This window comes from Clupea harengus, chromosome 16, assembly GCF_900700415.2.
Source record: "Clupea harengus chromosome 16, Ch_v2.0.2, whole genome shotgun sequence".
Taxonomy (NCBI): Eukaryota; Metazoa; Chordata; class Actinopteri; order Clupeiformes; family Clupeidae; genus Clupea; species Clupea harengus.
Genome location: NC_045167.1, coordinates 21,294,914 through 21,307,836, shown reverse-complemented (window position 1 = coordinate 21,307,836; position 12,923 = coordinate 21,294,914). Strand labels below are relative to the sequence as shown.

The 12,923-nt window shown below is 42.2% G+C and overlaps 1 protein-coding gene across 1 annotated transcript in view; it reads left to right on the top strand.

Annotated features, from left to right (window-relative positions):
• LOC105902836 (prolactin-like) overlaps positions 1-11,319 on the top strand; it is an 11,960-nt gene extending 641 nt beyond the window's left edge. Inside the window, exons 3-6 of the mRNA XM_031582589.1 lie at positions 7,346-7,525; positions 8,674-8,781; positions 10,050-10,232; positions 10,599-11,319. Coding sequence (XP_031438449.1) covers positions 7,346-7,525; positions 8,674-8,781; positions 10,050-10,232; positions 10,599-10,838 — 711 coding nt within the window. The 3' untranslated portion in view covers positions 10,839-11,319. The remainder of the gene's footprint in view (positions 1-7,345; positions 7,526-8,673; positions 8,782-10,049; positions 10,233-10,598) is intronic.
• The last annotated feature ends 1,604 nt before the right edge of the window (positions 11,320-12,923 follow it).

Below are 12,923 nucleotides of genomic sequence, written 5' to 3'. Positions count from 1 at the left end.
GTGTAGAAATGAGGGACATCCACCAAACTCAGCCCCAATCTCATCCCTTATTGATTCGTATAGATGATTGATTATTGATTTATACAGGACATTTATACGCAGCATTTTATTTTCCAATACGGGATGATCCCATAAGGACAGGTATTAAACCGAACGTCAGCCTTATGCCCTGCCCAGGCAGCACGTGAGTCTAGGTTAGATCCAAAAACTTGAAAAGATCTGGTCTTAATCCTTGGATTCCTATCTAGACTATACTAGGTCTCTACTAGAGTAGATCATGAATTGGTTTGCTGAGCAGCCTGAGCAGAAGAAACACAGAGATGTGAGAGAATAAAGCATGGCTGTTATTCAAACTTTGGGCTATTCTGTATAAGCAGGCCATGTGATGCACGTGTCCGCACACACACACACACACACACACACACACACACACACACACACACACACACACACACACACACACACACACACACACACACACACACACAGATATAGAAGTTCAACACACACGTGATGTGTTACAAATACATGCAAATGCGTGAATGCATGTAAACACACTCTTAATGTGGCACGGTGGCTCAGTTGCTTGCACTGCTTGCACTGCCGCCTCACAGCAAGAAGGTCATGGGTTCGATTCCCACATGGGGCGCTGTTGGCTCTGGGGGGCAGGTCCTCCCCAGAGTGCACAGTGCTCAAGTGGGCTATTTCCCAGGCCTTTCTGTGTGGAGTTTGCATGTTCTCCCCGTGTTCACAAGGGGTTTCCTCCACTAAGAACCCCAACAGAAAAAACATGCAAAACAACAGAACACATGTCCATCCCTGACCAAAGATGGACAGTTCACTTCACTTGGTCCCCGGGCGCTACAAGCTGCCCACTGCTCCTGGGGGGTCCTTGAGGAAGGACAATCCAGGATGGGAAAAAGCAGAAAATAAATTCACTGCGACCTCAGGCTTACCTGCGTGTGTGTGTGTCCTGTGTCGCCTCCATATATGCACGTGTGTGTTCCAGTGTGTCGTGTGTGCCATTAAAAACCTGACAAAGGTCTTAATTATATTATAAGGTCTTAATTATTATTAACATAACTTACAAGACATAGTAAAGCAGTGGTGTAGATGGGTATTTTGTGTCTGTGTGTGTGTGTGTTTGTGTGTGTGTGTTCCTGTGTGTGTGTGTGTCTGTGTGTCTGTGTCTGTGTCTGTGTCTGTGTCTGTCTGTGTCTGTGTCTGTGTCTGTGTGTGTATGTGTGTGTGTTTGTGTGTCTGTGTGTGTGTGTGTGTATGTGCTGCTGATATATGTAAAACTAACAGACACTAACAGGAAATTCAGTGGTATGCTTGATTCATACGCTAATAATAAGCATGTTTGGTTTGGGAGCTGGCCGTGGTCCTGGAGTGCCCACAGCAGCGGAGGCGAGTGAGTGATGTCCGCTGACACCCCTATGGATAAGGGGTAATGTGAGCTTAGAGCTACTAGTGAAATGGAGGAGAATGGGGATGAGGTGGGAGACCTTGCTACGCCAGAGCACGCGATGTAGTGCACTGTGAATCATCCCAATGGGCACCTACCTTGCTAAACTTTGTTTAAAAAACATCATTAATATATGTAATGTATGACTCTTGACTCTTGACTCAGCTCACGTGTGGCAGGCAGGGACGCACGCAGGCTGAACTGCTGGGGGTTTATCCCCTGTGAAAATGGGGCAGTCGCAATGTTACTGGCCATTTTTTAAAAGTGGAAACCGAGGGGATGATGAGTACTTTTTGTCTCGGGGCGGAGGGCAAACCATTTATGGAAGTGAAGTCAAGCTGGACTGCAAGATTACCACATCTCCCTCTTACTCACATCCACTCAACTCCGCATCTGTGAAAAATGAGTACAGATTACCAAAAGTTAGCTTTGTTTCTTTTGGGATGTACATCGCATTTTGATTGAATATATACAGGCTATGCTTTCACTTAAGAAGATGGCTAATTTTCGGAAAAATAAACAGTGTGGAAGGAATATCTTTTTTTCGCTGCCAAGGTACAACTAGATTGCAACTGAAAAAAAGGTCACACTCTGTAGGCCTGCTAAGCATACACCCAGACTTTCCAGATTGTGTTACACCTCTTCTTTCCTTCTTTCACTCTTCTTCCACTCTTCTTTCCTTCTTTCACTCTTCTTTCCTTATTTCACTCTTCTTTCTTTTCTTCTTCCTTTCTTAACTTTTGCATTTCATGCACTGGTATTTCCTTCAGGAAATGCATTTTCTAGTTAATATTTATCTATATGTTAATGTGGGTCAAAGGTCACTGCCTCCAACAGCAACAAGCATGGGACCTTATCTGTGATAATGTCATCTCACAGGCAAAGATCCAATCACAGACCAGATCAAGTGAAATTAAGATCCAATCACAGATCAGATCAAGTGAAATCAAGATTTATTTGCAAACAGTCCAAAACCAGGAGGCAAAACCGTTATCAGAGCTCAAGCCAGGTCAAAGGTCGAAGCCAAATAATCCAGAGGCGCAAACAAATCCAATCCTCTAGGACAGGGGTTTTCAACTGGTTTTTGCCCAGGGACCACCATTCTGACTAGAAAGTAATTTGCGGCCCACTGATGTGCCTGCACGCGCGTGCGTGTTTGTAACCGCCGCCGCCACGCCCCCTCCCCCTGCACAGATATTCTGCCTAAAACACTTAAATATGTGAAATTATCAGGGTACATCGCCAGCCTCCGCCACGCCCCCTCCCCCTGCAAAGACATTCTGCCTGTAGCACTTGTCAGTGTAATTTCTTCGATATTTTTCAAGATATTCAAGAGTAATCTGGAAATGTGTTGAAATATCAAAGCGAATTTATAAAAATAAAAAAATTCAATGGTGAACTGATCAACATAGGCTCATGTCGCAGACCCCCTGCAATGCCTTAAATATGTGCAGTTATCAGGGTAGATCACTAACCGCCGTTGCCACGCCCCCTCCCCCCGCACACATATTCTGCCTGTAGCACTTGTCAGTGTAATTTCTTCGATATTTTTCACGATATTCAAGAGTAATCTGGAAATGTGTTGAAATATCAAAGCGAATTTATAAAAATAAAAAAATTCAGTTGTGAACTTATCAACATAGGCTCATGTCGCGGACCCCCTGCAATGCCGTCGCGGACCACCAGGGGGCCACGGACCCCTGGTTGAAAACCCCTGCTCTAGGAGGTCTCTTAAGTCAAAAAGGCAGACAGATGAAAACATCAAGAAACACAGAAAGAATAATCCCAAAACGCCAGGCAGGATTCAGGTCAGAATTCCCAGTCAGAATACTGGTCTTTGGTTCACAAGCAGCACATAACTACTGCAGTTCTTCCTGAAGTAGCTAGCGTAGCATCAGCTATGCCTGAAGTAGCTAGCGTAGCACCAGCTATGCCTGAAGTAGCTAGCGTAGCATCAGCTATGCCTGAAGTAGCTAGCGTAGCATCAGTTCTGCCTGAAGTAGCTAGCGTAGCATCAGCCATGCCTGAAGTAGCTAGCGTAGCATCAGCTATGCCTGAAGTATCTAGCGTAGCATCAGTTCTGCCTGAAGTAGCTAGCGTAGCATCAGCTATGCCTGAAGTAGCTAGCATAGCACCAGCTATGCCTGAAGTAGCTAGCGTAGCATCAGCCATTGAAATGAATGGGGGAAGTACCTCCTAACTCTTTCCAGGTCCAATTAAATACTTCCATAGTACAGACGGAGAGGGGACTTAAATACACAGATGATTCACCAGAGAAGGCAGACACAACAGGGAACAGGGGGGAACAATTAAGGTAATCATTGTGATCAGGTGAGGGACGAGGACAAACAAAAGCACATGGCAAAGAACTGCACAGCATGGCCTGCAGGTTGGCCAGCAGTCCCAACAGCCCCTGCCCCGGCACGAGTACAGACAGATCGGGTGGAGCCAATCGCACTCATCAATTCAGTCAGTCACACACAAACACACACACACACAGGTACACACACCACACGCATACATACTGCACACCACACTCACGTATGCGCGCACACACACACACACACACACACACACACACATACAGGGCATTTCACTGACATAGTGTTGACGTCACAAGGCTGTCATTGCAACTTGCCTCTCTTCATTTAAATCTCTCAGTTCATTAAACTGAATTGTCATTTGAATACAGCACATTGATATGAGAAAGGGCACAGAGTTTTCGTTTCCATTCAGAAAGGGGTAATTGGTGTGTGCGTGTGTGTGTGTGTGTGAAATCATCATCATACCAAATAAATGATTTGGTGCCCTGTTCTCAAAAATGTGCAAAACAAAGTAAATCAAAGAAAAGATTCCTATGTGGTTCTAATCACTCATTAGAACACTGTGTGTGACCACTGAGAACTTCACTGGAGGTCGTTCTAGAATGAGGTTCCTCACAGATAGCTCACGTTTCTCGTCAGTCTTGACTTGAAAATGATTTGATTTGATTCAGTTTGATCAGATTCAACATTTTGTCATTGCACAGGACACAGGTACAAGTTTGAAGAAATGCAAGCTAACCAAGCTAAGTGTCAAGAAAGCATCAGGTCAAACCAGTGTTAATTTCGTTGACGAAAACTATGACGAAAAATATTCGTTAACGACCTTTTTCCCGTGACTAAGACGAGACTAAGACGTAACGAAAACGGATCTTTATAAATAAAAACTATGACTAAATCTATTTTAACTTTAGTTGACGAGACGAGACGAGACGAGACGAAAATGTTGGTGGTTGACTAAGTCACAATTGTTTTTTTTTTCTAAACTTGTATGCACATCATTGGTTGAATGTTGCCCGGTCCTGTATCTATCCCTCCTCCATTCCCTGAGATGGCCAGACATGCAAGTGACGCCCTATGGCTTAACGTTATGATGGCTGAAGTTCAAGCACTCGGTACTGGAAGACAAATAAGAATAGATATCCGGACAGTCTTAAATTATAACTTGACAGAAAATAAAACACAATGCACCGCAATAACCGGAGAGAAACCGTGTGGCTTCAAAATAGATGGGAAGAACACAACAAGAGGCACCTGAAAGCGCACAAGACAACCCTGCCATTTATGCCAAGGTAAATTAGCTAGTAACTGTCAATGATAATTAGCTAATGTTAACTAGTTATTCGAATATATTAGCCAACGTTAAGTTAACTTCAAAGGGGCAGTCGAGTGTATAGGTTGTGTCAGCTTGGATAACTAGCTAGTCATTTTCGATTAAAACCTCCCGTTTGGCTTGGCAAATGAGTTCCAAAACTTTTAGCTAGCTAACGTTGGCTAACTATGAGGTAGCATAGCTAAGTTATACTAGCTATCGATAACTAGCTAGTAAACACATTGCAGAATGGACTATAGGACAGGCCACGCATGACATTAATCAAGAAAAAATAAATGAATATGTGATTGGTTTACATATCCTTGTCTATTTATGCAATTGTTATTAGCACTACTTTCAACTCTCAAACTATCCGTCTAGCTAAATACTGTATGTTGGTTATCAGATTGCACAGCAATTCATATGGAGGATATGTGGTTGATTTAACTAAAGCCATGTAGGCATAGTAGTTGTATTGTGTTATCAGATCATTTGAATCTTCAAAATCTAGACTTGATATTCTCTTATATTTTAATGATAATACTGTTAATTAAGTATTGCCTTAAAATTATTATTTACATTGAATTCATTGGAATTCAGCTGTAGGCATAGGAGATCTGTATCTTAGAGACTAATTGCATCCACAGTTTATGTACTGCAAGCTTGACTATTATGCAGTTGTAGACACAACACAAGGGGTCCCCGGGCCTGAGAAGGGATGGAAAGGAGTTTAATGTGACTATGAGATGGACTTAATTTTTAGTTTAACGTGACTAAAACTAGACTAACTAAAATGTAATGAGACTTCGTCGACTAAAACTAGACTAAAATGTTCTGAGTTTTCGTCGACGAAAACTAGACTAAAACTAAGCAGGATAAAAATGACTAAAAGTGACTAAAACTAATATGCATTTTCGTCTAAAGACTAAGACTAAGACTAAATCTAAAATAGCTGCCAAAATTAACACTGGGTCAAACTCAATTGCCACATTCTGTTGCTTTAAAGTTGGCATATCTCGTAAATTAGCTGATGAAAAACATGTTCAATTTTGTCTGCTTGGATTAAAAAGTTGAAGAGAACTTCATCTTTTTGTTGTATTTAAAGCAGCATTATGCAGGTTTTTAATGTTTTAATTTTTATTTTGTTCTTTTACAGTAAGCTACGGTTTTACAGCTAGCTAGGTAGCTAGTTTCCCAAATAAGTACTTATACAGATACATTGGTACAGGTATGTGTCAATGTGGTTGGAGTGATAAACACGTGCTAATGCTAGCCAGGACGTGCTAGGAAACTAAATATCTGCATGGCTATGTGTCTGCATAGATGACAGGTCACATGCTGTGACACTGCTTTTTGGTGATGAATTCATCTCAACCCGTAGTCATGGTTTCCTCTGGATTCCAGCAGAGACCTTATCGGTTGTGACGCAGCACGTCAAGTGAAAGTACACCACAGAATAAAATGAATCACAGCATAGTTCTCTCCTCATGGATGTACATGACTTACAAAAGGTTTAAAGATCACCGTCATTCCGCCATGAATCACAGCATACCCCCCCCCCCACACACACACACATATACACACACACTCAAACACACGCCAACCCCCTAGCATTCCACCTGATCAGTTTCTTTATGCTCAGAGGGAGGAAGCAGGGGTGTGAATCATGTGACTTATGACCATAGTCAGATTCTAGGAAGAGCCCCTGGCAAAAAATGCATTCTGTCACACACGCACGCACGCACGCACGCACACACGCACACACACACACACACACACACACTTCAGCCCTCCCCACGTCACTTGGCATGGGTCTGTTTAATGAACGGAGTCAGTGCAGAGGTCCCACGGTCTCTTCTCCAGCCTGTGCACTTTAAATAGCCAGCTGTCTGCTGGCACCAGCCAGCCGCAGTCAGACTACAGACCGCAGACCACAGACCGCAACACAGAATGTCCTGCGACAGGAAGCAAGGTACTCTTCTTCACTAACTCACCCTTCGGAGGGAACACTGACTGACACACTCAACAAGAGAAGACTTTTTTATATGTGGACTTTGGAGAGGTACTTGAAAATAAACCTGTTCTTCTCTTTTTCCTTCTAACATTTTCTTCTGTCTATCTATGTATCTGTCTATCTATCTATCTATCTATCATTTTGCCTTTATTTCCTCTCCCTTTCCCACTTTCTGTCATCCCTTCCTACCCTCCTTCTTTCTTTCTTTCTTTCACACTCTCTCTCTCTCAGTTTTCTTCATGCTCGTGGCACTGGGGTTCCTGGATCTCCATGCCCGAGTTTGCACTGCACCCATCTGTGCCAGCGGGCAGGTGGGATGCCACGTCCTGTCACTGTCTGATCTCTTCGATCGGGTCATCCAGCACTCTGCCCGGGTCCATGGTCTCTCGAGTCACCTGCACTCAGACTTCGTAAGCCACTTCTTTTACTCGTCTTTAAAATGTCCGAAAAGTTGTTTCTGTCATGATGACTGAAGAATAGGGAGAATTGGATAAAATATTCAGAAGACCTTTCATCAGAATAGGCTAGTTTCGTTAAATATTCAGAACACTATCCATCAGAATAGGCTAGTTTGGTGATTTTACAGTAATATTTGTGTCTTAGTCCTGCTGCAGGTTTGGGTTCTGATGCAATAATAGTATCTATTTATAAAACTATGAGACATTTATAATATTTCAAAGGGAACATTTCACCACAAAAGTTTAGTTTGGGCTGAAAATAAAACCTTTCGGTAACACTTTATTTAAAGGGGTGTGCATTAGACTGACATGACACTGTCATAATCATTCACGACAACTGTCATGAACATGAAGGAGTTTTTCAAAGATGGAGTTCTTAAAGCAAAGTTGACATTGTTTGTGATGTCTTTGTTATGAGAACTTGACATTAAACAAGACAACATAACCTATCATAAAAGATGGCATGACAGGCCTTATTATCAAACTCTATTCCTCAGAGAATCCAGTGATTCTCGCTGTTTGTCTCCTCTGGGACACCGTAGTTCTGAAATTCTTTCCATGTACGACGCCATGTTTTTTTTTTACCTACTGTACCTCGTAGGGCAAGCAGTGTTAAGGGCAAACTATATTATCATGACATATCCGAACTAATACCTCCCTTCCAGTTAGCTCTTGTTCTCCATAACGTCTTTTGCTTGACATTATGATAATTATGAAAGAGATGTCATTCCATGTTTGTTTTGCATTTAAAGTTGTGTATATTGAAAATAAAAGTACTTATCATGCAAAAGCAATACATTGATGATGATGATGATGATGATGATGATGACGATGATGATGGTGATTAAAGGTGTTTCTATAATAGAAAATTATTAGCTATTAGAGCATCTAATACAAAGAAATATGTATTTTCTGTAAGTACTCACATAGTCATGATTACTATATGCAACAAGGATCTATAATTCCTGTGACATATATAGTAACAGACCTATAAAGCTTTGCAAAATAAAAAAGTTAATCTTGACTTGACTTCCTCTTACCACTCTTTACTAAGCTCCCTCTCTTTCCCTCTTTCATTCCCTCTCTTGGGCCTCCTGAAGGAGCAGTACTCTCTGCCCAGCAGAAACCACATAGGCAGGGTCTTCCCTAGATGCCACACGTCTAACATACTAACACCAAATGGCAAAGAGAATGCACAGAAATTGGCTGTAAGCTCTTGTTTTAATTTTGTGTGTGCACGTGTATTTGTATGTGTGTGTATTTGCAATCATAGCATTCTGGTGTGGTCGTTTGTGTGTGTGTGTGCGTGTGTGTGTGTGTGTGTGTGTGCATGTCCCTGCATGCTTTCAGTCTGATCATTCTGCTTCCTAATTTCTCACGCTCTACTCAGCATGTTCTACTCACCAAAACACACACACACACACATACATACAAACAAACACACACACACACACACACACACAGAGATACACACATTTTTGTAACATTTTTGCAACACGTGCAACTGTTCATCTGTCTATGTGTCGTGTCATTTTAATTATACAGGCTATAAAGCAGCATGTCCGTGTAATTTGGATAGTAATTGCATTTTTGAAAACGGGTGAGGGTAGGGGGGTTCTAGCTAAAAAACATCATAATCACTAAAATGTTCTGTGTTCTGAATATGAGCAGCAACATTCAGAAGCATTCAGTAGTTTTTAGGAAACAGAACAATGGAACCACTGTGATCTTGAGCGTTATCAATACCTAACATAGTCATAGTGAATAAAGTGTGCACTTGAGTGCTTTGCTTCCTTTTGTGGTCAACACTGATGGCATCACCTCGAATGTTGCCGTCCTCTTGTGAGGAGTTCCACAGGGTTCGATATTAGCTTCTCTCGTGTGGCGTTCCACAGGGTGTAATATTAGCTTCTCTCGTATGGAGTTCCACAGGGTTCCATATTAGCTTCTCTCGTGTGGAGTTCCACAGGGTTCGATATTAGGTCCCTTTCTGTTTTCACTCTGTTTACTGCACCCCTTGGACAGATATTCAGGAAGCATGGGATTTCTTATCATTGCTTTGCCGATGATCCCCAGATTTCCCTCTTAATTCTAGTCAGTTTACAACCCCTTTTTGACTGCCTATGATGTTAATTTGGGTAGATGGGTAATAGCTTGTGCTTTCATATATGCTTTCAGTTCAGTCTGAGGTTGTGTTTTCATATATGCTTTCAGTTCAGTATGAGGTTTTTGTTTTGTTTTCGATTCCAACTTTTGTCTTGTTGATCTTTCATTATGTTTATTGTGTTGTATGATGTTTACTATAGATGTTTGTAAAATACTGTATGTTGACCCTGTTGACTTTTTAATGTGCCTTATATGATATAAACTGATATACGCATGTCCATAACGCCTTGTGTATCTCTGTTAATCTTAATGATAACATGACATAACATTGAAGTTGTATTGTATGTTATATTCCTGTCTGTGCCCGCAGCGTGAGGAGCTCACAGAGGTGATCTTGAAGCTGCTGATGGCGTGGAAGGAGCCGCTGGGGCAGCTGCACCAGAGCATGGCCCAGGAGCAGGACGTCTTCAACAGCGTCAACAGCAACAAGGCTCTGGACATGAGCAACATGGTGCACGAGCTACGGAAGGGCGTCAAGAAGGTCGTCGAGAAGGTACCTGCTTTTTCATGCTTCTCACTTCATGGGCTTGCCTGGCGGATAATATGTGGAGAAGGTCGTCACAAAGGCATTTGTGTTTTTATGTCTTTAAGTTTCAAATTTAAATTGTTATCGTTATTTTATGGGGATCATAGAGTTGGTTATGGCAATGTGTGTGAGGGGCTTTAGTGGCAAAATGACAGCAAAAGTTCCTTCCTCTTATGGGGTAAATGTATTATCTGTTTGACATTGTTTGTCTACATTGTCATTGTATGTATTTGTTTTGCATTGGAGATAAGTACTTTTTAAAACCATCACCTAGTGGTGTGAGATGGTTTAGCAGATGTACGCTTACACGCCTGTGCGTATTCCTCTTTGTAGATGCAGCACTTGGGGATGATCAGTAACTCTGTGAGTGGCGTGGCGACACCCGACTCCTTCCTGCCCTCCGCAGACAGCGGACAGCCCCAGGCGCAGGCGCGGGCACAGCCCCAGGCACAGCCCCAGGCGCGGACCCGGGACAACCACATGCTCCTCTTCTGCTTCCGCAGGGACTCCAACAAGGTCCAGAACTACCTGAAGATCCTCAAGTGCAGGATTGTACCAGAGCATGGATGCTGAACACACAAACACGCACACACACACACAGACACAGACACACACGCACAGACAGACAAACACACACAGGTACACACACACACACGCACACACACACACAGACACACAGATTTATGGACACCAGCACTGACAGAAAAGCTCTCAGAAGCCTTCAACCGATTGAAAACTGGATAGACTTTTTCCAATCTTTCCAATAATGAGAGCAACTTCTCCAGCTACTGGTTGTAGTATTTATTTGTTTATGTATTCATTTATTCATTTATCTTAACACATGATTCACATTATCAAGGTTTTTGGTATGGAATTCAAAGAAGAAAGTATTGAGTAAAATAAATGACACACTGGGCACTGATGTGCCATGAAAAAGGGCTTATGAACATCATGAACAGCAATGGGAAATTCAATATAAATTTTGAATAAATGCTTGGTTACTTCAGCATATTCAATTGCTTCATTACTAGATTAACCATTCTTTTTCATGTTTATAGTAACATATTGTGTCCTTGCTGTTAACTATTTATGTTTTTTTATTTTCATATTGTTTATGATTTTAATGTTATGTTGCATATTTGGCAGATTAATACTACTACTATTACCACTACTACTACTACTACTACTGCTGCTATTACTACTACTACTTAAAATAATAATTTTAGTAATAATATTATTAATAATAACTATTATAGTTTTATAGTTTAAATTTGAATACTTTTCCATTGTTATTGCAAGTAATCAGGCACCTGTATGAAGGGTATGACGTTCTTTGAGGTCCAGTAAGGTTGACTCACAGTTCAGCGCTAGCTTCAGGCTATGCGGTATACTGTGTGTGTCCCAATACGACCCTTATGTATAACCCAACCTTTAAGCATGCAGGCAGCCACTGACTCATGTGCAAGCCCCTAATTAATGCAGAATAAGATGGCAGCTCACATGCTATTTTAAAATATTTTGTACTACCATTCTTGAAAACTTGATTGTGGCTTGGCTTGCAATGCGTGGGTGTGCATCTTTCTATGCAGCAACGATAATCTTCATGTTAATGTGTAGAACATATATGCCTATTCAATATTAGAAATGCTGGTTGTGTAGTGGTATATATAAAACAATATTATAATATGTGTTATCAAAGGTCACAAATATTCATAAAAAAAGTATTGTTAAAAAATGCCTGTTACAAATGTATTACATAACACAGTAGCAAGGCATGATCAAAGAGACCTCCTAACTCCATCCACTGGCCTACATTTCCCAGAGTGCATTGTTTGTGCCTCAGTTCCCTCACTGCTCATGCTCAGTGAGACTAGCCAACAGACAGGTTACAGATTGCTGGGAAATGTGGTCCCATCTGATGGGAACTAATCCTAGGGTGACTGGATCAGGATTCAGGATTCTGATTCAGCTCACTCTGACAGAGCTAAACTGTCAGGTCACTTCACTCAAGTGATGAATTGATGTAGCCAGATAATGTGTGCTCACATGCACAACCATTGCAAAAATACCCACTCAACACACACACATGAATATGCACACATACACACACGCACGCACGCACGCACACACACATCATTAAAAAGAGACCATGGGGGGAGCGTGACAAACTGCTGGCTTTCCACTGCAACATGCAGACATGGTCCCAGTGACCCCCGTGACCCCACTGACCCCATTCTCGCTGTTTGTCTCCTCTGGGACACCGTAATTCTGAAATTCTTTCCATGTACGACGCCATGTTTTTTTTTACTTACTGTACCTCGTAGGGCAAGCAGTGTTAATGGCAAACTATATTATCATGACATATCCGAACTAACACCTCCCTTCCAGTTAGTGACCCCACTGACCCCACTGACCCCACTGACCCCACTGACCCCAGTGGTCCCAGTCAAGTGTAAAACTTTAAGAGTGGTGTGAGTGAGCTGACTGCAAGCTAAGGCAGACCCGATCCTCCCCAGTCCAGCTCACATCTTGGGCTTAAGGCAGACCCAATCCTCTCCAGTCCAGCTCACATCCTGGGCTTAAGGCAGACCCAATCCTCCCCAGTCCAGCTCACATCCTGGGCTTCAGGGCCCTTTGACTGTAGCCAGAGGAGGATCA